At 43.6% G+C, this 17,684-nt stretch overlaps 1 protein-coding gene across 1 annotated transcript; it reads right to left on the reverse strand.

Annotated features, from left to right (window-relative positions):
* Positions 1–6,701: 6,701 nt before the first annotated feature.
* On the reverse strand, positions 6,702–15,936 carry TCF24 (transcription factor 24). Its single transcript, XM_032296260.1, has 2 exons — positions 15,547–15,936; positions 6,702–8,374 (listed from the first exon to the last, which is right to left on the reverse strand). The coding sequence occupies exons 1-2, from the start codon at positions 15,934–15,936 to the stop codon at positions 8,261–8,263; spliced, it is 504 nt and encodes a 167-aa protein (XP_032152151.1). The 3' UTR covers positions 6,702–8,260.
* Between the last annotated feature and the right edge of the window lie 1,748 nt (positions 15,937–17,684).

Here is a 17,684-nt window from a genome sequence, read left to right on the forward strand (position 1 = left end):
AAGTGCTTTAAGCATCCAGGCAGCTAGTCTAGGAACACAAACCAGGTTCTCAGAGCCATACTGCCTGGGCCTGAATCTGGGCTCTGCCACTGACTAGCTGGACAACCCTGGACAAGTTTCCCTGACTCTTTTCTAATCCATTTGCAAAGGTCCAAGAAGGTCCTCAGTATCTCTACAGTCATTTTGGTGTGTTCTAAAGTCAAATAAGATGCAATATTGAGCAATTAGGTTGTAAATTATTGCTACAGATAGTCCATCTCTATGGTATAATTGGGTTAAAATGTCCATACCATGATTCGAATGTGAGGAAAATAATGTAGCTTTACGTCCTGTATCCGACCTTATCTTGTTTGAGACTCCCCACTCCTGAAGAGGAAAGCCACCTGCCAAACAGATCCCTTTTGACGTTAGTCTCTGTTCATTAAATATTCAGCCAAGTAAAAGATGAAGCTCTATCAGCACTGTTTACCCTCAATGGGCTTCCTGCCTGCCCTTCTCCTTCCATCTCTAGATGGCTTCAGGGAGCAGTTGTGAATCCAAAGGACATGGAGGGAGGGACTGCAGGCTCCCATACTGTCTGTCCTCTGGGTCTAGACTGCATCTGATGTAGTGTGTCTGTCACCACCTGGTTCCACAGGGCCATGCTGGCACCCACTGCTGAGATCCTGCATCCTGCTTACAATCTCCACTTTTGTGGGCCCTGTACTCTGCAGCCTCCCATGTCCTGGCATCCTGGCCTGAGTACTCTCAGCAGCTTGTGACCTGTGGCAGCCTGTAGTGTGGGGCTGTCCTCAGGACCCTCCCTCAGCCATTGCTCATCTTGCCCACCTGGGGTGTGGCTCTAGGCAGGATCCAGGGCTTTGTCTTGAGAACTGTGGCAAGGTCAGTCCTTGTCTCCAATTCCTCACTGCTCCTTGCTGTCCTATTCTTCCCAAGGTGAACACCAGTGGAGGGTGACACCTCCACTCCCTCTTAGCTCCTTGGCCTCCCTTTCCTGTTAGTACTTTCAGTAAAACTATTTATAGACCTCCAATCTTGGCACTTATACATAGAGGGCAGCTTTTGGAATTTAGAATTCCATTTCTTCTCTTCATAAAGTCTGAAATTTAAGTGTATTACCTTGCTAGGGACTCTCAAAGTTATTTTTGCATTTCCTTTTCCCTTTCTTCTTTTCTTTTCCCCTTCCTTCCCTCCCTCCCTCCCTCTCTTTCTCTTTCGCTCTTTCTTTCTTTTGACAGAGGTTTGCTCTTCTCACCTAGGCTGGAGGGAAATGGTGTGGTCTCCACTCACTGCAACTCCTGGGTTCAAGTGATTCTCCAGCCTCAGCCTCCCAAGTAGCTGGATTACAGGCGCCTGCCACCTGTATTATTGGCAGAGACGGGGTTTCACCATGATGGCCAGGCTGTTCTCAAACTCCTGACCTCAGGTGATCCATCTGCTTTGGCCTCCCAAAGTGCTAGGATTACAGGTATGAGCCACCTTGCCCAGCCTATTTTTGTATTTTCAAAGGTGTACAGTGACTTCACTCTAGGAGGAATCTACCCTTAACCAAGAAGCCCTTAAGTCAATGAGTTAGGGAGGCTGAGGGCCACAGATCAGTTTAGTAATTAAAAATATATGATCTTCTCCCTCCTCTAAACTGCTGCATGCCCTAAGGATATTTACTCATGTAAGAGTGCCAAATTCCACCAGGCGCAGTGGCTCATGCCTGAAATCCAAGCACTTTGGGAGGCTGAGGTGGGTGGATCACCTGGGGTCAGGAGTTCGAGACCAGTCTGGCCAACATGGTGAAACCCCGTCTCTACTAATAATATAAAAATTAGCCAGGTATGGTGGTGTGTGTGCATGTAATCCCAGCTACTATGGAAGCTGAAGCAGGCGAATCACTTGAACCTGGGAGGTAGAAGTTGTAGTGAGCCCAGACTGTGCCACTGCACTTCAGCCTGGGCAACAGAGTGAAACTGTTTCTCAAAAGAAAAAAAAAAAAAAAAAAGAGTCCCCAACTCATCGCCTATTAAGAAGTAAAATCTAAGTCTTTTAATAGGATCTATTTCTTCTTCCACCTCTTCTTACCTCCCCTTCCCCACTCCCTCAAGTTTTGACTAAACCTCTATCTTGAAAAATAAGCTCTTACCTCCCACCACTGAACCATACTGTCCATTCCTACAAGAAGCTCTGCTTCCTGTCAACAAAGAAAAGGAATGTGCTTGGCTGGGCACAGTGGCTCATACCTGCAATCCCAGCACTTTGGGAGGCTGAGGTGGGCAGATCATGAGGTCAGAAGTTTGATACCAGCCTGGTCAACATAGTAAAACCCTGTCTCTACGAAAAATTAAAAAATTAACCAGGGGTGGTGGCGCGTGCCTGTAATCCCAAAATCTCAGCTACTAGGGAGGCTAAGGCAGGATAATCGCTTGGACCCAGGAGGTGGAGGTTGCAGTGAGCCAAGATCACGCCACTGCACTCCAGCCTGGGTGACAGAGCGAGACTCCATCACAAAAAAAAAAAAAGAAAGAAAACAAAAGGAATGCGCTAATGTAAGCAAAGTGTGTGTCTCTAGAGTGGCCACAGTCTGGATGGAGCTCACATAGGCTGGAGGAAGAGGAGAGACCAGTAGTCAATGCTTAAGGCAAGTTTTCTGCGTTCTGTTAAGCCATTTCTGCTACCACCATCACCCTAGACATTGTCCAGTGTCCAGTCTCTGGCACTGGCTGGCTGAATGGAAAGGAAAATAGGACCACCTGGGCCCAGTCTTCATTACACCAGATGTGGCTGCCCTCTGGACCTCTCAGACTGCGTGTGGCTCAGCAATGGCAGCTTTTGTTGTTCTGGTCTGGCTAAGTCAGGTCTCGACCTCTTTGTGAGAGGAGACCTGACTTAACCAGACCAGAACAACAAAAGCTGTTTTGTCCCATGTCCTATAACCACACACCTACAGCATGACTGGACACTGGTCGAACTGGCCTGTGTGTCCCTATAATCACAAACCTATAGCATGATTGGACACTGGTCGAACTGGCCTCTTCTTTCTAAATGGGGATTTGAAATAGCTTTGCACCTTTCCTCCTCTCTTGACTCACTTGCCTTTGCCATTCCATATCATTATTTTTACTTGATTGTAGTCCATGTTTCAAGATGAATCTGGTACAGGGTCTTATGGCCGCAAGGTGGTCTGAGTAGCTGGGACCACAGGCAAATGCCACCATGCCAGGCTAATTTTTTAATTATTTTGTAGAGACGGGTTCTTGCTATGTTGCCCATGCTGGTCTTGAACTCCTGGCCTCAAGTGATCCTCCTGTCTCAGCCTCCCAAAGTGCTGGGATTACAGGCATGAGCCACTGCACCTGGCCTTAAAAATTTTTTGTTCCACATGACATATCTATCTACATCAAGAATTAAGTTAACTTGGCCTGGCACAGTGGTTCATGCCTGTAATCCTAGCACTTTGGGAGGCTAAGGCGAGCAGATCACTTGAGGTAAGGAGTTCGAGACCAGTCTGGACAACATGGTGAAACCCCATCTCTACTAAAAATACAGCAATTAGCTGTGTGTGATGGTGGGTGCCTGTAGTCCCAGGCACTCAGGAGGCTGAAGCAGGAGAATCGCTTGGACCTGGGAGGCAGAGGTTGCAGTGAGCCAACATGGTGCCACTGCACTCCAGCCTGGGCAATAGAGGGAAACTCTGTCTCAAAAAAAAAAAAAAAAAAAAAAAAGAATTAAGCTACCTTATAATAGCACACAATTAACATTTTTAAGTTAGTGACTTCAGAGTCTATCTGAAAATAAAAATGGTTAAAAACAATTTTTCTTTAGACATTACCTTGCTTGAAATGGCCCCCATTTTCTAATGGCTAAAAAAATGGAGATGAGTGATTAAAGTTCATCCCCGGGACATACTCTTGGCCCTGGGAGGGCAGGAATGCATGAGATTCTTTAGTAACATTCATATGCACAGGAACTGACTACTGACATAATCTTTAATAATTAAGATTATTATTCAGTTTATAATTTAAAAGCTCTGACAGCTAAATGTTAAGGTATAATTTATGATGAAAGCATTTGAGTGATTGAGGTATATTTCACTGAGCTGGTTTATCTTATGAGTTGAAATTTAAGACTTGTATAAACATAAGAAGGGAAACCTTTCCCAGGTTTATGTAGTTAGGAAGGAATACTTAATGCCCCTCATTCCCAATTGTGCTGTAGTGCCATCTGTGTGGTGATCAGAGTCTACAGGCAGCAAATCCACAGGATTTAAGGGACATTTATTTTTCAGTACAACAGCTGCATATAAGACCACCAGCTACCATTACATAACAAAAGTACATATTATCTTTGAGACACACAACTTTACAGTATTTTCCTAGTGCTTTTAAAATTTTACAATCTTAGCTTTGGAGTTCTTTTAAAATGACAATAACAAAAACAAAATAATGAAAAATTCAAAAGTGCATGTATCAGAGAAACACAGCAATACTATACTATGTCTTACATCATTTGGGAAATTAGATACCAGTCACATCCTCTAGCAATAATAGGCTGGAGTGCAGTGGCATCATCACGGTTCACTGCAGCCTCAATCTCCCAGGCTCAGGTGATCCTCCCATCTCTGCCTCCTAAGTAGCTGGGACTACAGATACACACCAAATCCTGCTAAGTTTTTGTATTTTTAGTAGAGAAGGAAGGGGTTTCACCATGTTGCTCAGGCTGGTCTCGAACTCCAGGGCTCAAGTGATCTACTCACCTTGGCTTCCCAAAGTGCTGAGATTATAGGCATAAGCCACCTCTTGCCTGGCCACCAGCAATAATTTAAAACAACTCATTAATTTATCATCAAGTTAAGACAGAATCTGCTAGTGCGAGATGAATCAAAGTTCATAGCTTTTCAAATAAAATACACAATTGATATGATTTGCAATCACCCACACACAGTAAGAAAAGAGCATTTAGACTAAGCCATCTCTCAAAATATCTAATATATAAATTGAGATCAGAAACAGTCTGTTTGATTTGTGGTTTCTTCTCCCTGACAGCTAATAATACAATTATATACAGAGCCAACAAGCCACTTGTCTTATCATGTCATGATAACATGATAATATAAATCACGTGTTCTTTTCTAAGTTGGCCACTGTAAAGAGATGTTTTGTGTGTATTAGATTATTTCCTCAGTGGTGGCTCATGCCTGTAACCCCAGCTCTTTGGGAGGCTGAGGTGGATGGATCACTTGAGGCCAGGAGTTCCAGAACAGTCTGGCTAACATGGCAAAACCCATCTCTACCAAAAATACAAAAATTAACTGGGTATGGTGGTGCACCCCTGTGATCCCAGCTACTCAGGAGGCTTAGGCAGGAGAATCACTTGAACCCGGGAGGCGGAGGTTACAGTAAGCTGAGATCTTGCCGCTGCACTCCAGCCTGGGCAGCAGAGTGAGACTCCATCTCAAAAAACAAAACAGAGGCTGGGCACTGTGGCTCGCGCCTATAATCTCAACACTTTGGGAGGCCGAGGCAGGCAGATCACTTGAGCTCAGGAGTTCTAGACCAGCCTGGCCAACATGGTAAAAGCCTGTCTCCTAAAAATACAAAAGTTAGGTGGGCATAGTGGTGCATGCCTGTAGTCCCACTTACTCAGGAGGCTGAGGCATGAGAATCACTTGAACCCAAGAGGTGGAGGTTGCAGTGAGCAGAGATTGCACCACTGCACTCCAGCCTGGGAAACAGAATGAGACTCTGTTTAAAAAAAAAAAAAAAAAGACAGCATGGTTACAACAGCATGCTCCTTTGAACCTTTGAGTGAAAATATGCAATTTCTCCTCTGTAATTCTCAAACCTACTGAAACCTGTCATCATATCTAGCAATTTAATAAAATTTTATGAAAATCTACAACAAATACAATTCTTTGACATTAAAACACTTGTAACTGGTTGAGATTTAAAAGTAATACCATCAAAGGCAAAGTTCTACTATTTAACAGGATGACTTAGAAGTTATCTGTTTTTTCAACACAGTTGTTTTCTTCAACAGTGTTTTCCCCCAATTAAATGCTTTAAAAACTAGCCAAATGAATAAATCTTAAGATTAGCAAGAAAATAATTAACCTGAAATTCTTGCTGTTAAATTTAGTGTTTACAATTCAGCTTGAGGTAAGTTTAAAGAAGCTTTGATTTCATTCCTTAGGATAAAGATTCTTTTTTAGCACTTCTTATGCAATAACTTATAATAGTGAATGGTTGAATCCAAATCTCATTTTACTTTTTATTTCTTTACATATTATATGAGTAGGTAAATATATTTACAAATATTTAAATATGCAACTACTTTTCTACATATTAATATGTAGAGAACTTTTATTATGTATCTTTCTTTAAAAAAGATATGCTTTGGTCACATTATGAGTATATTCATGTAAAACTGGGCCAGGCATGGTGGCTCATGCCTATAATCCCAACACTTTAGGAGGCCACATTTTTTTTAAGCCAGGAGTTCAAGACTAGCCTAGGCAACACAGTGAGACCCCATCTCTACAAAAAATAAAATAATTAGCCAGATGTGGTGGCATGCACCTATAGTCCCCGCTACTTGGGAGACTGAGGCACGAGGCCTGCTTGAGCTTGGGAGGTCAAGGCTGTAGTGAGCTATGTCATGCTACTACACTCCAGCCCAGGAAACAGAGTGAGGCTCTGTCTTAAAATACACACACACACGCGCACACACACACCAATAAAACATATAAACTATCAGATATGACCAAAACATAGTCATGTTCACCTGAATCAACTGAATGCTAGTTTTTGCCTTCGAATGATCTTTTACTTCACTTCACTGCCAAAAGTTGGAAGAAAACGGAGATGAAAACAAAATAAAATGGTGGTTCAATTGCTCTATTAGTTCAACTAAGTCCATTAATACACCTTTTACGTTTGCTAATCTTGGGTCAAGCTCAGCAACTTTAAAGCTGTGGGTTATTGGGAAGTAAATAAATTTCACATTGGAAAGGGGAACAGTAATAACTGAGAAAAGCAATAAAGGGAGATACAAGGGAATGTAAGTCAGCAAAAACCATGACTGATAATTTTTTATTTTCCGATGTCTTTATTGCATCCCATTGTTTTGGGATTCCGTATCTTTCCCACAAACATTTCTGCTTCATGGCTCTGATCCCTAGGTCCTGCTGAAAACTGAAACCACTGGTTCAGTCAAACCAGCTGGCTGCTCCCCAGGTACTTAATGTCATGTGGTATGGTGAGAGAAGCCCATGGAGGTTCTCACTGGGGCAGATTCAGGGGGTCTGCTCCAGCCTGAATTTATCTCAGGATAGTCACTCTGTATCCCACACCCTCTCAAGGTGCAGATCATTGCCAGAACTCCCAAATCAGACTGGATTTCTCTCATTTCACAATGGCCAAGCAGGTAGCTTGTGAACAGCAACTGACAAGGGGAGAAGGAGCCAGACCACAACACTGATTATGAAGAGGGTCATGAGGGCTCACTTGAGGCCCCCATCAGGCCTGAACTTGCCACTCTCTCCAGGGTGGCTACAGCTCATCTAGCCCAGATGAAAGAGGGTGGGGTGGCTATGCAGTAACCAGGGAAGGTAATGAACTCAGCTGCTCACTGACACCTGGTCTCCTGTTCACAATGGACTGCAGGGATTCCCAGAGCCTTCAACAAATTGCAAACACAGTAAGATACAGAATAACCCTCTAGGAAGGTAGCCAAGCCCTGTCCTCTGACAAAACCATTTCTAATACTCCAAACAAGTTTTATAAGAGGGAAAAATAACTACTTATAGAAGTTACTGCATCTTCATATTGCTGCAAGTTTCCTTCAACTGAAATGGCTTCTTAGACCAACTTAAGCACAGTATGGTTTGCACAAAAATGGAATACTGGTATATTACAAACACAGATTTTATCCTTTTAAACTAGTAAGACTGCACCAATAGATATGAACTTTTCTGTTTGTAACAGATACTACAGAAATGTGTGCATTCTTTATATATATACACAATTGTTTGCTTTCATGTGACTTCTTTTTTCCAATAGTTTCTCTTACACTATATAGTAGTGACTCTTACACTGAACAGATAAGCTGTTTATTCCATGTTTAGAGAGATAAATCTGAACATCTAACTATGGGTTCACATGTAAACTTCCAGAAATTTTGTTTGTTATGTCTCATATAATAAATATAGAATTATGTCATAGTATTTAAAAACAATAGCCACCACTTCTACCAGCCCCCACCAGGGAAGAGCTTAAGGCTGTGAGTCTGTTGGAGTGTTGTCATGATTTGCTTTTTCTCCAGAAACAGGATGCTTCAGAAATTGACCAGTAGCACCGATGTATAATCTTGATCGCATGGGCCATTTCTGAAAAATATTATTTAAAAAAGAATTCAAAAGTTAGTATCTATGACATATATTAACATGGTCTGCAATATTAAAGATTGCAAATAGTCCAATGCAAATGCAATGTTATGTAGCTAGTAAAGGAACAACATGAAAAAAAGTTTATTAATGCTAACAGTAAGAAAACAAAAATATACTCAGACTTTGATTAATTTTTTTTTTTTTTTTTAATATGGAGTCTCACTCTTGTCACCCAGGCTGGAGTGCATTGGCACAATCTCCGCTCATGGCAACCTCCGCCTCTTGGTTCAAGCGATTCTCCTGCCTCAGCCTCCAGAATAGCTGGGACTACAGGTGCTTGCCATCACGCCTGTCTAATTTTTTGTATTTTTAGTAGAGATGGGGTTTCGCCATGTTAGCCAGGATGGTCTCAATCTCTTGTCCTCATGATCCACCTGCCTTGGCCTCCCAAAGTGCTGGGATTATAGGCGTGAGCCACCGCGCCTGGCCTTGATTAAAATTTTAGAAGTAATATGTAATGCTTATGGACAATAACTACAAGAAATCATGAAAAATAAATATAGTTGAAGTGTAGAAAAATATATCTGCCCATCATATTTTAATTTCAAACTACTTAAAATTAAGCCTAAAACTAGATCCTCGGCTTTAAAAATATTCTAAAAAGTTCTTTGTAGTATTATATGTCTACACGTGTCAAAGGACCATAATAAAAAGTGTCAACTATCTATCCATCCTTTTTTTTTTTTTTTTGGGAGACGGAGTCTCACTCTGTCACCAAGGCCGGAGTGCAGTGGCACGATCTTGGTTCACTGCAACGTCTGCCTCCTGGGTTCAAGCGATTCTCCTGCCTTAGCCTCCTGAGTAGCTGGGATTACAGGTGCGTGCCACCACACCTGGCTAATTTTTGTATTTTTATTAGACACAAGATTTCACCATGTTGGCCAGGCTGGTCTTGAATTCGTGACCTCGTGATCCACCCACCTGGGCCTCCCAAAGTGCTGGGATTACAGGCATAAGCCACCATGCCCAGCCCCATCTATGCATCTTATCTAGCTAAAAGCAATATCTAAAAGTCATAAATATTAGAATATTTGGTATTATACTAAGAGAACATCCTGACTAAATGTCCGTATGTATTGACATCATCTAGCTCTAACCTTTTGGTAATCATCACATTTGAATTACTCATTGTGATTTTTAAAAATTCATCTTTATGATGGACAATCTCTCAAACAATATAATTTATTGCTAGATAGACATAATGATGAAAAATCATATTACATGAGTAGTACTTTCAGAATAAAACTCTTGGGAGGGAGGCAGGTGTCATATAATCAGTTAAGTTCTAAGATCCTTAGAATACCACTTTTTTTTTTTTTAAAAAACAAAGATGGACTAAAAAAAATGCAACTCCCAAAGGTCAGCAATCTGGTCCCATACTCTCCAGGAAGCAAGTATTGCTTTACTAACAGGCTACCTATCTTCATCAGAGAACACACACAGGCTGACTGGTGGTTACAGAGCACCATAAAATGTTTTTAAATGCCTAGCAGATAATACACAGTGCTCAAGTAGAGGTACAAGTATTAACAATGCCCAAAGAACATTAAGAGATCTGGGTTCACAATCTAAGTTGCATATTAGATTCACTCAGAAAGCTTTAAGTACATACTGATGGCCAAGTCACATCCAGACCAATTAAGTTAGAATGGACTATTACTTATGTAACAGTTAAAGAATGTAAGTAGAATAGATCTTGGGTGGAATAATATAAACTCTCATTGTACTTGTGAGCACAGTTATTTTCACCTAAACTGGGATTCCAAATGTAAAACATAGCCAAAAAGAATATGTAGGCATATGATACTATCTGTTTTGTTCTGTGGCAACCAACAAAATTCCTAACACAAGTACAATGAGTTTTTAATGAGACAGGGTCTCATTCTGTTGCACAGGCTGGAGAGTAGTGGTGTGATCATGGCTCACTGCAGCCTAAACCTGCTGGGCTCATGCAATCTTCCTGCCTCATCTTCCTGAGTTGAGACTACAGGTTTGTGCCACCACACCTGGCTAATTAAAAACTTTTATTATTATTATTATATTTTTTTGTGGAGACAGAGGCTCACTATATTTGCCAGGGTGGTCTTGAACTCCTGGGCTCAAGTGATCCTCATGCCTCAGCCTCCCAAGTGCTGGGATTACAGGTGTGAGCCACCATGCCTGGCCTCAATTTTTAAATATAATACGTATGCATTCCTGTACATTCTAGGTGTATCATTGTCAGTGGTCCTGTTCTTGGGATCTTTGCCAAAGGCTGATAAACTAATGTGTTTTTTATTTTTTTATTTTATTTTATTTTTTGAGATGGCATCTTGCTGTGTTGCCCAGGCCAGAGGCTGGTGGCGTGATCTCAGTTCACTGTAACCTCCACCTCCTGGGTTCATGGGATTCTCCAGCCTCAGCCTCCTGAGTAGCTGGGATTACAGGTGTGTCCCACTAGGCCTGGCTAATTTTTGTATTTTTAGTAGCCAGGTCTTGCCATGTTGGCCAGGCTGGTCTGGAACTCCTGACCTCAAGTGATCCACCTGCCTCAGCCTCCCAAAGTGCTGGGATTACAGGTGTGAGCCACCATGCTCAGCCAAACTAATATGTTTTAGAAACTGGAATGAGGTTTATCAGATATATCAGGATCTGTCATTGTTATATCAGGTTAAAGTCTTTCATTATACTGAAGACCCCAGTGCTGTGGTGTTACAGACTGAATGTTTGTATACCCAAAAATGCACATATTGAAGCTCTAACCTCCAAGGTGATGGAATTCAGAGACAAGGCCTTTGGAGATAAAAAGGGTTAGATTAGGTCATGAGGGACTAATATCCATTTACGAAGAGAAAGATCAGGCCAGGTGTGGTGACTTATGCCTGTAATTCCAACACTTTGGGAGGTCAAGGCGAGTGGATCATGAGGTCAGGAGATTGAGACCCTCCTGGCCAACATGGTGAAACCCATCTCTACTAAAATACAAAAAATTAGTCGAGTGTGGTGGTGTGTGCCTGTAGTCCCAGATACTGGGAGGCTGAGGTAGGGGAATTGCTTGAACCTGGGAGGTGGAGGTTGCAGTGAGATCGTGGCATTGCACTCCAGCCTGGTGACAGAGCAAGACTCTGTCTCAAAAAACAAAATAAAATAAGAAAAGGAAGATCTCTCTCTTTCTCTCTCCTCCCTCTTGTACAGGTACCAACAAGAGGCCAAGTGAGAACACAGACAGAAGTGGGCCATCTACAAGCCAGCAAGAAAGCCCTTGACAGAAACTAAACCCTGCACCTTGATTTTGGATTTTTCAGTCTCCAGACTTTGAGAAAATCAATTTCTGTTGTTTAAAACAACCAGTCTGTGCTATTTTATTATGGCAGCCTGAGCAGACTAATACACATAGTGAATAGTGTAGGACAGGTATTAACTTTAAGTGCAGAATTTTTGGCTACATTATATACCAGTGCTTTGAAACCTTTTAAACCCCTGCCCCATTTTCATAAGCATAAAAATCTCATGCTCAAATCTCAAATGTAATTAGAGAATTATGTGAACTAAATATATTTTAAAACAAATAAAATCAAAATACTACTGAATGTTCTCCTGGTGATCCTCTTATGTGCTATCCAGGTCCCACTGTGTTAAGAATTGCTCTAAATCGGCCGGGCGCGGTGGCTCAAGCCTGTAATCCCAGCACTTTGGGAGGCCAAGGCGGGTGGATCATGAGATCAAGAGATCGAGACCATCCTGGTCAACATGATGAAACCCCGTCTCTACTAAAAATACAAAAAATTAGCTGGGCATGGTGGTGTGTGCCTGTAATCCCAGCTACTCAGGAGGCTGAGGCAGGAGAATTGCCTGAACCCAGGGGGCGGAGGTTCCGGTGAGCCGAGATCGTGCCATTGCCCTCCAGCCCGGGTAACATGAGTGAAACTCCGTCTCAAAAAAATAAAAAAAATAAAAAAAAAAAAAAGAATTGCTCTAAATCATTCAGCCAAGAGTGGAGACAAATGAAGGCATCTATTTCTTTCATCCTTGCTAGGACAGAATTAATGAAGCAAACCTAACATGTGTATGTGGATTTTTGCCTCTTTTTTCATGGATTAATAAAATAAACTTTCCTTTTTAAAAGAATGTTGTGTCCTTGATTTTCAAAAAGGCTTGTAATGATTTTATTCAACTTAATTTAATGTAGACACATAATTTTAAGAGTCTGAAATTAAAATGTAAATATAATATTGGTTAGGTTGCATGTCATCATGACACCCAAAAGCCAGTTGACTGATTTACATTTTCATTTCAACATTTTGTTTCAGGATTGTATAGATTAATATAATCCTTTCTTAGCTCTACTTTTCCTAATATGGTATCTTTAAAACCATTTACTGTGGTTTCATTAAGCTTAGAAAATTTAGCAAACTCATAGTTAACTGTAATTGAACCTGAAACTGAAGACCTTAAAAATGCACTTAGTTTACTTAAGTGGCTCAAAATAACAAAACCCTGTTATCTGTTTTTTAAATTATTGTTTACCTTTCATAGACAATGATTCTTAAGGGGCACGGCAATAAAATCATCTATGTTTTTCTGCCAATGTAGAGATCTGAAATATATTCCTGTTTTCTTGGACAATCACTGCCTTTTGGGCACCTGAGGCTAATGGAAATAAATTGCTCATACCCCAACAGGGGTTAAAAACTGCCATTTCAGGCTATGCACCAGATTCCCAGTTTCTTAAACCTCCAGTTTCATTTGAGATGTTTTCTTCTTTTTAGAGACAGGCTTTTGCTCAGTTGTTCAGGCATGCAGTGGTGCAATGCAGCCTCAATCTCCTGGGCTCAAGCGATCCTCTCGCATATGCCTCTCAAGTAGCTGGGACTACAGGTGCACACACCACAGCCACCTAATTTTAAAAATTCTTAGTAGAGAGGTAGTCTTGCTATGAAATGCTTTTAAAGTAAATCCCCAACAGTGCTAATGTGCTAATGATACTGATAATAAGGACTGATGATTCAAAATAATGGCCTTGAGATATTTGTTAAAAAAGCTTTGATCATCAGGGTAAGACTTAACACTATGTTATAAGGCAGAAAAGTGAAGTCATTTTATAACACATTTTACTAAACAATAGTTTATAATGAGCCTTTAGTTAACCATAAAAGTACAAATAATTAGAATATTTTCATTTCTTTCCCATTAATCAAAGGTAGACAACATTTAAACATTTTGGTAGTGTCTGTAAAATAATGTGTTAACAGTTAACAGGCGGTTTCAATTATGTACATAATATCTCTTTCCTCTGAACTTCCATAGCACATAATTATAGTTCTTTTATGGCTAATACAACATTCTCCCTTCCAATACTGCTATTTATTTCTTTGTCTTTGTCTCTATAATATGTTCATATAGGAAAGGGACTGAGTCTTATTCATAATGGTGTTCACTCCCCTAAAATAGTGCTTTGCACATAGAAGGAATTCAATAAATGTTTGATTTTAAAGTCTGCTTGATTTTAGTCACTTGTTCAACTAACATTAATTTCATTTTCATTTGGCTTTGTATCATTAGGAGTTGTCTTTTAAAATAAAAACAATATTTACAAAGAAAAAGTTATGATTAAAAAAACATTTGGTATATGAATCAAGTGCAAAAAGATGCTTGCTATGCTTATTGTTACATGGAAATGACCCTTCTAACATTATTCATTCAAAAAAAGCATTCCAAGAAAATAATATGAAAAACATCTTGATTTCTCATTCTGAATTATATCTCCCATAAAGCATTTAACAGATGCTCTTTGTATTACAATCTACTTAATGTTGAAATAAGCTTCCTTAGTGTATATGGCAAATGTCAAGTCAAAAAAATTTTAATATTAATGGTATATTTGAATAGCAATCTAATGAACACTGTAATACAAAGCCCTTCAATAATGACTTTTTTTGCTGAGATTATAAAACTTACAAATGAGATAAGGTCTATCATAATTATAAATAAATGATATTTCATGTCTTCATATATAATACTGAAATTGTTTAAGTCTATCATTATGATTATATTTGCAAAGTAAACTTTGTTAAATCTTACCACACAATTGTAAGTTCAATTAATATCAGAAGGTGTGCTTTAACATATTAAATAATGATTATTAAATAATTTATTGAACACTGATATACTTAAAGCTAAGTCTTAAGTCTTAACTTTGCATTTGTGTGTGTGGCCAAATATTTCAGGATGGTGGAACCAAAACTCTGAAAATTTAGGTTTAGCAAATAATGAGATGATGCATTTGTAACAGAAAGATCAGTGTAAGGTTTCAAAGCAATCAAATCTAGGAGAAGAGGATAATGCAAAGACTGGATACTGCAACAGGTAATGAAGCATAATCACATATACCACGTTAAGTGACAACTGACCATTTTACCTATATGTAAAGAAATTACACAAAATGGATTCTCTTGTCTAATTTTGTACATTACAGACTTTGAATTTAGTAATCAATTCAGTCAACACACATGTCAATCTATTACGAAAGTACTTAAAACACTGTAGGTTTTTTCTAACACTTTTGGTAGTTGTCAAGTCTATGATATTTAACCTTTATTTAAAAGGACTGAAATTTTACCCTATGGAGACGCAGAATGGTCTCATTTGTTCTTACTAGTTTTACCAAAAAATTTTCAACACTGTTTTCCTACTCCTGTAAAATCTTTCAAATATCCCATAAAAATCAAGGAAAGTGTAATTATTTAAACTAAAGATACTTAAAAACTCTCAAAGGGTCATACATATAACTCAGATATTAAAAATTATCAGGATGTGCAACCAAGCCCCCATTTCTCCCCTTGGAAGGCGCACAAATCCTTCTGCTGCATCCTGTAAGGGGCCTGCGAGGCTCTTACCCAAGCCACCTCGGCTTTAAACGCCTCACTCACCACCTGTGAACTGCGAAGGAGCAGCCAGCCTCTCGCGGTAGGGACCATGCCACCAGTACCCTCGTAGGCTGAGGTCGTTCTCCTGATCTGTTTCCCGCCTCACCCGAAAAGTAATGAGAGCATCTACCCAGGACGGTGACTAGTAGGGCGGATCAAGGTGTCCCGGTCTCGGCCCTAGCCCCGCGGTGGGCCCCGCCCGCTTACCTTGACCGGGTGCAGGTAGCCATCGCCACGCAGGGTGCCCAACCCGGGGTCCGCCGGTGCCTCGGCGTCGTCCTGCAGGCTGCGGGTGAGGTGCGCGATGTAGGTGGTGGCCAGCAGCAGCACGTCCAGCTTGGACAGCTTGGTGTCGGGTGGCACGGACGGCAGCGTGCGCTGCAGCTCCAGGAAGGCGTGCCGCAGGGTCTGTACCCGGCTGCGCTCCCGTGCCGCGTTCGCCGCCGCCGGCCTTCCGCTCCCAGAACGCGCGCCGCCCCCGGGGCCCGTCGGCCCCGGCTCGGTCCGCCCTGGGCTGGAGTCACGGGTGGCGGCGGGCAGGGGCGCAGGCTCGGCGCTGGCGCTGGGAGGGCTGCCCGCGGGGCGGTCGCGGTCCATGGCGGCTTCCCGCGCCGCGCGTGCTGCAAAGGACCGAAGGCGCGGTGAGGCCCGGGCGCGGTCGGGCTTAACTCGAGAGACGCAGCACCCGGGTTCTCCCAGTGCGCCCACCAGCCACCCAACGGGCCCGAGGGCGCTCTCGGTCGAGCTCGTTTTGCCTGGGGCGAGTTCTGCCTCCCGACGTCTGGGGAGAGGTGTGGGGCCCTGGAGTTCTTGGGCTTCCTAGAAGGATGAGGAGGGAGGGGCGCGGTGGCGGCTTTGCTTTTCGGGGACAAATTAAGCGAAAGGGCTACTCTACTCGAGAAGAAAGATCTCAGAAGCCCAGCTCGGGATCGGCACTGGTTAGAGCTTCGGCGACGTTATTCAGCTCACCGCGCACAAGAGGTGGCGCGGCTCCTTCTCGCCGACGCCGCGGAAAACCACGGCGCGCCAGCCGCCCTCGGCCCTTCACGTCAGGGGGAATTTCTGCCCGAGCAGTGGGGGACCTCTGGCTTCACCTCGGAGTACGGCACCCGCCACCGTTCCGAGCCCGGGAGCCGCGCAGTGGGCGTCTGACAGTGCCCTCACCTTTCTTGGAGCGGCCGAGTGGGGCTCGGCTCCGCAGTGCGAGCGGGCGAGGGGCGTCGGCAGGGTCTGCGTGGCCAGGGCCGCGCAGGTCACTCCATCCTCGTACGGCCGAGGCCCAAGTCGACGGCTGCTTCCAATCCCCGCCTGCCGCGCCTTTTATGCGGGCACCCCGCGGCCAGGCCTATGTGCTCCGGGCTCCTAAGGCAGATAAAGCGGAGCAGCGCGCCCACCCGAAGGGATACGCCGGGGGCTGAGGCGGCTTAGAGGGTCATTAATCAAACCGCCCGGCGGGGCGGGCTTAGGGGGCGGGGCCTCCTCCGGGCTCCTCCCATCGGTTCCCGCCTCGCGCTGCTTTCCCTGAGGCGCCTCGCTGAGGGCCGCGTGTGGAGAGTCCCGGGTGTCGGCTGCCGGCCGCCGGCCGCGCTGGGGCCGGGCTCGAGGCCTGTGGTTGGCCTCGCGCTGCCCAGGTCCTACCTCCTCCGTCCAGTCTGATTCCAGGTCGGCGCCCTCTGAGGAGGGAACGGCTTTGTGAGAAAAAGTCGAGCGTGCCACTTCGAGGCGCTAGCCGTTTATTCTGCCACAAGGTAAAAGAGTCAAGCTGGCCTAGTTACCCTAAACCGGGAGATACACCGCACTTCCTTCCAGACCCCGAATGCTCCCAGTGTCTGTAATTCTTTAAGAAGTTCCCGGAGCAGACAGCCCTGGGATCGCGGGCGCTCCTCGCCGAGGACGCGGACCCTGCTTGCCGCCTCCGCTGCCCCGGCGGGGGCCACCGCTCTTTATTTGGCCCTAACATTCTTTTCTGGGGGTGTACTTGTGGACCCACGCAAAGCAGACTTGCAGCGGGGCGGGATCCGATCCCAGCCTTCTTTAGAAAGCGGGCGCTGCGCCCCAAAGCCTGTTCAGTGCCGCCCCAGGAAGCCGTGGGCCCCCGGCCGCCCCAGCCCGCGGCGGTTTCTGCAGGTCCTGGACCTGTCGTTTTCGTAGGGGAATCTGAGTACTTTCTAGCAACGTAATTAGGACACCCTGGAAACAATGCCAGAACTTCACATAGTAGATAGGACGTTTTCTGGTTTTTTGTGTGTTTGAGACAGGGTCTCCGTCGCCCAGGCCGGAGTGCAGTGGGGCCATCTCGACTCACCGCAGCCTCCAACTCTCGGGCTCAAGCCAAGAGCAGGATA

This window comes from Sapajus apella, unplaced genomic scaffold (genome assembly GCF_009761245.1).
Source record: "Sapajus apella isolate SASKATOON/1434 unplaced genomic scaffold, GSC_monkey_1.0 scaffold35, whole genome shotgun sequence".
NCBI lineage: Eukaryota > Metazoa > Chordata > Mammalia > Primates > Cebidae > Sapajus > Sapajus apella.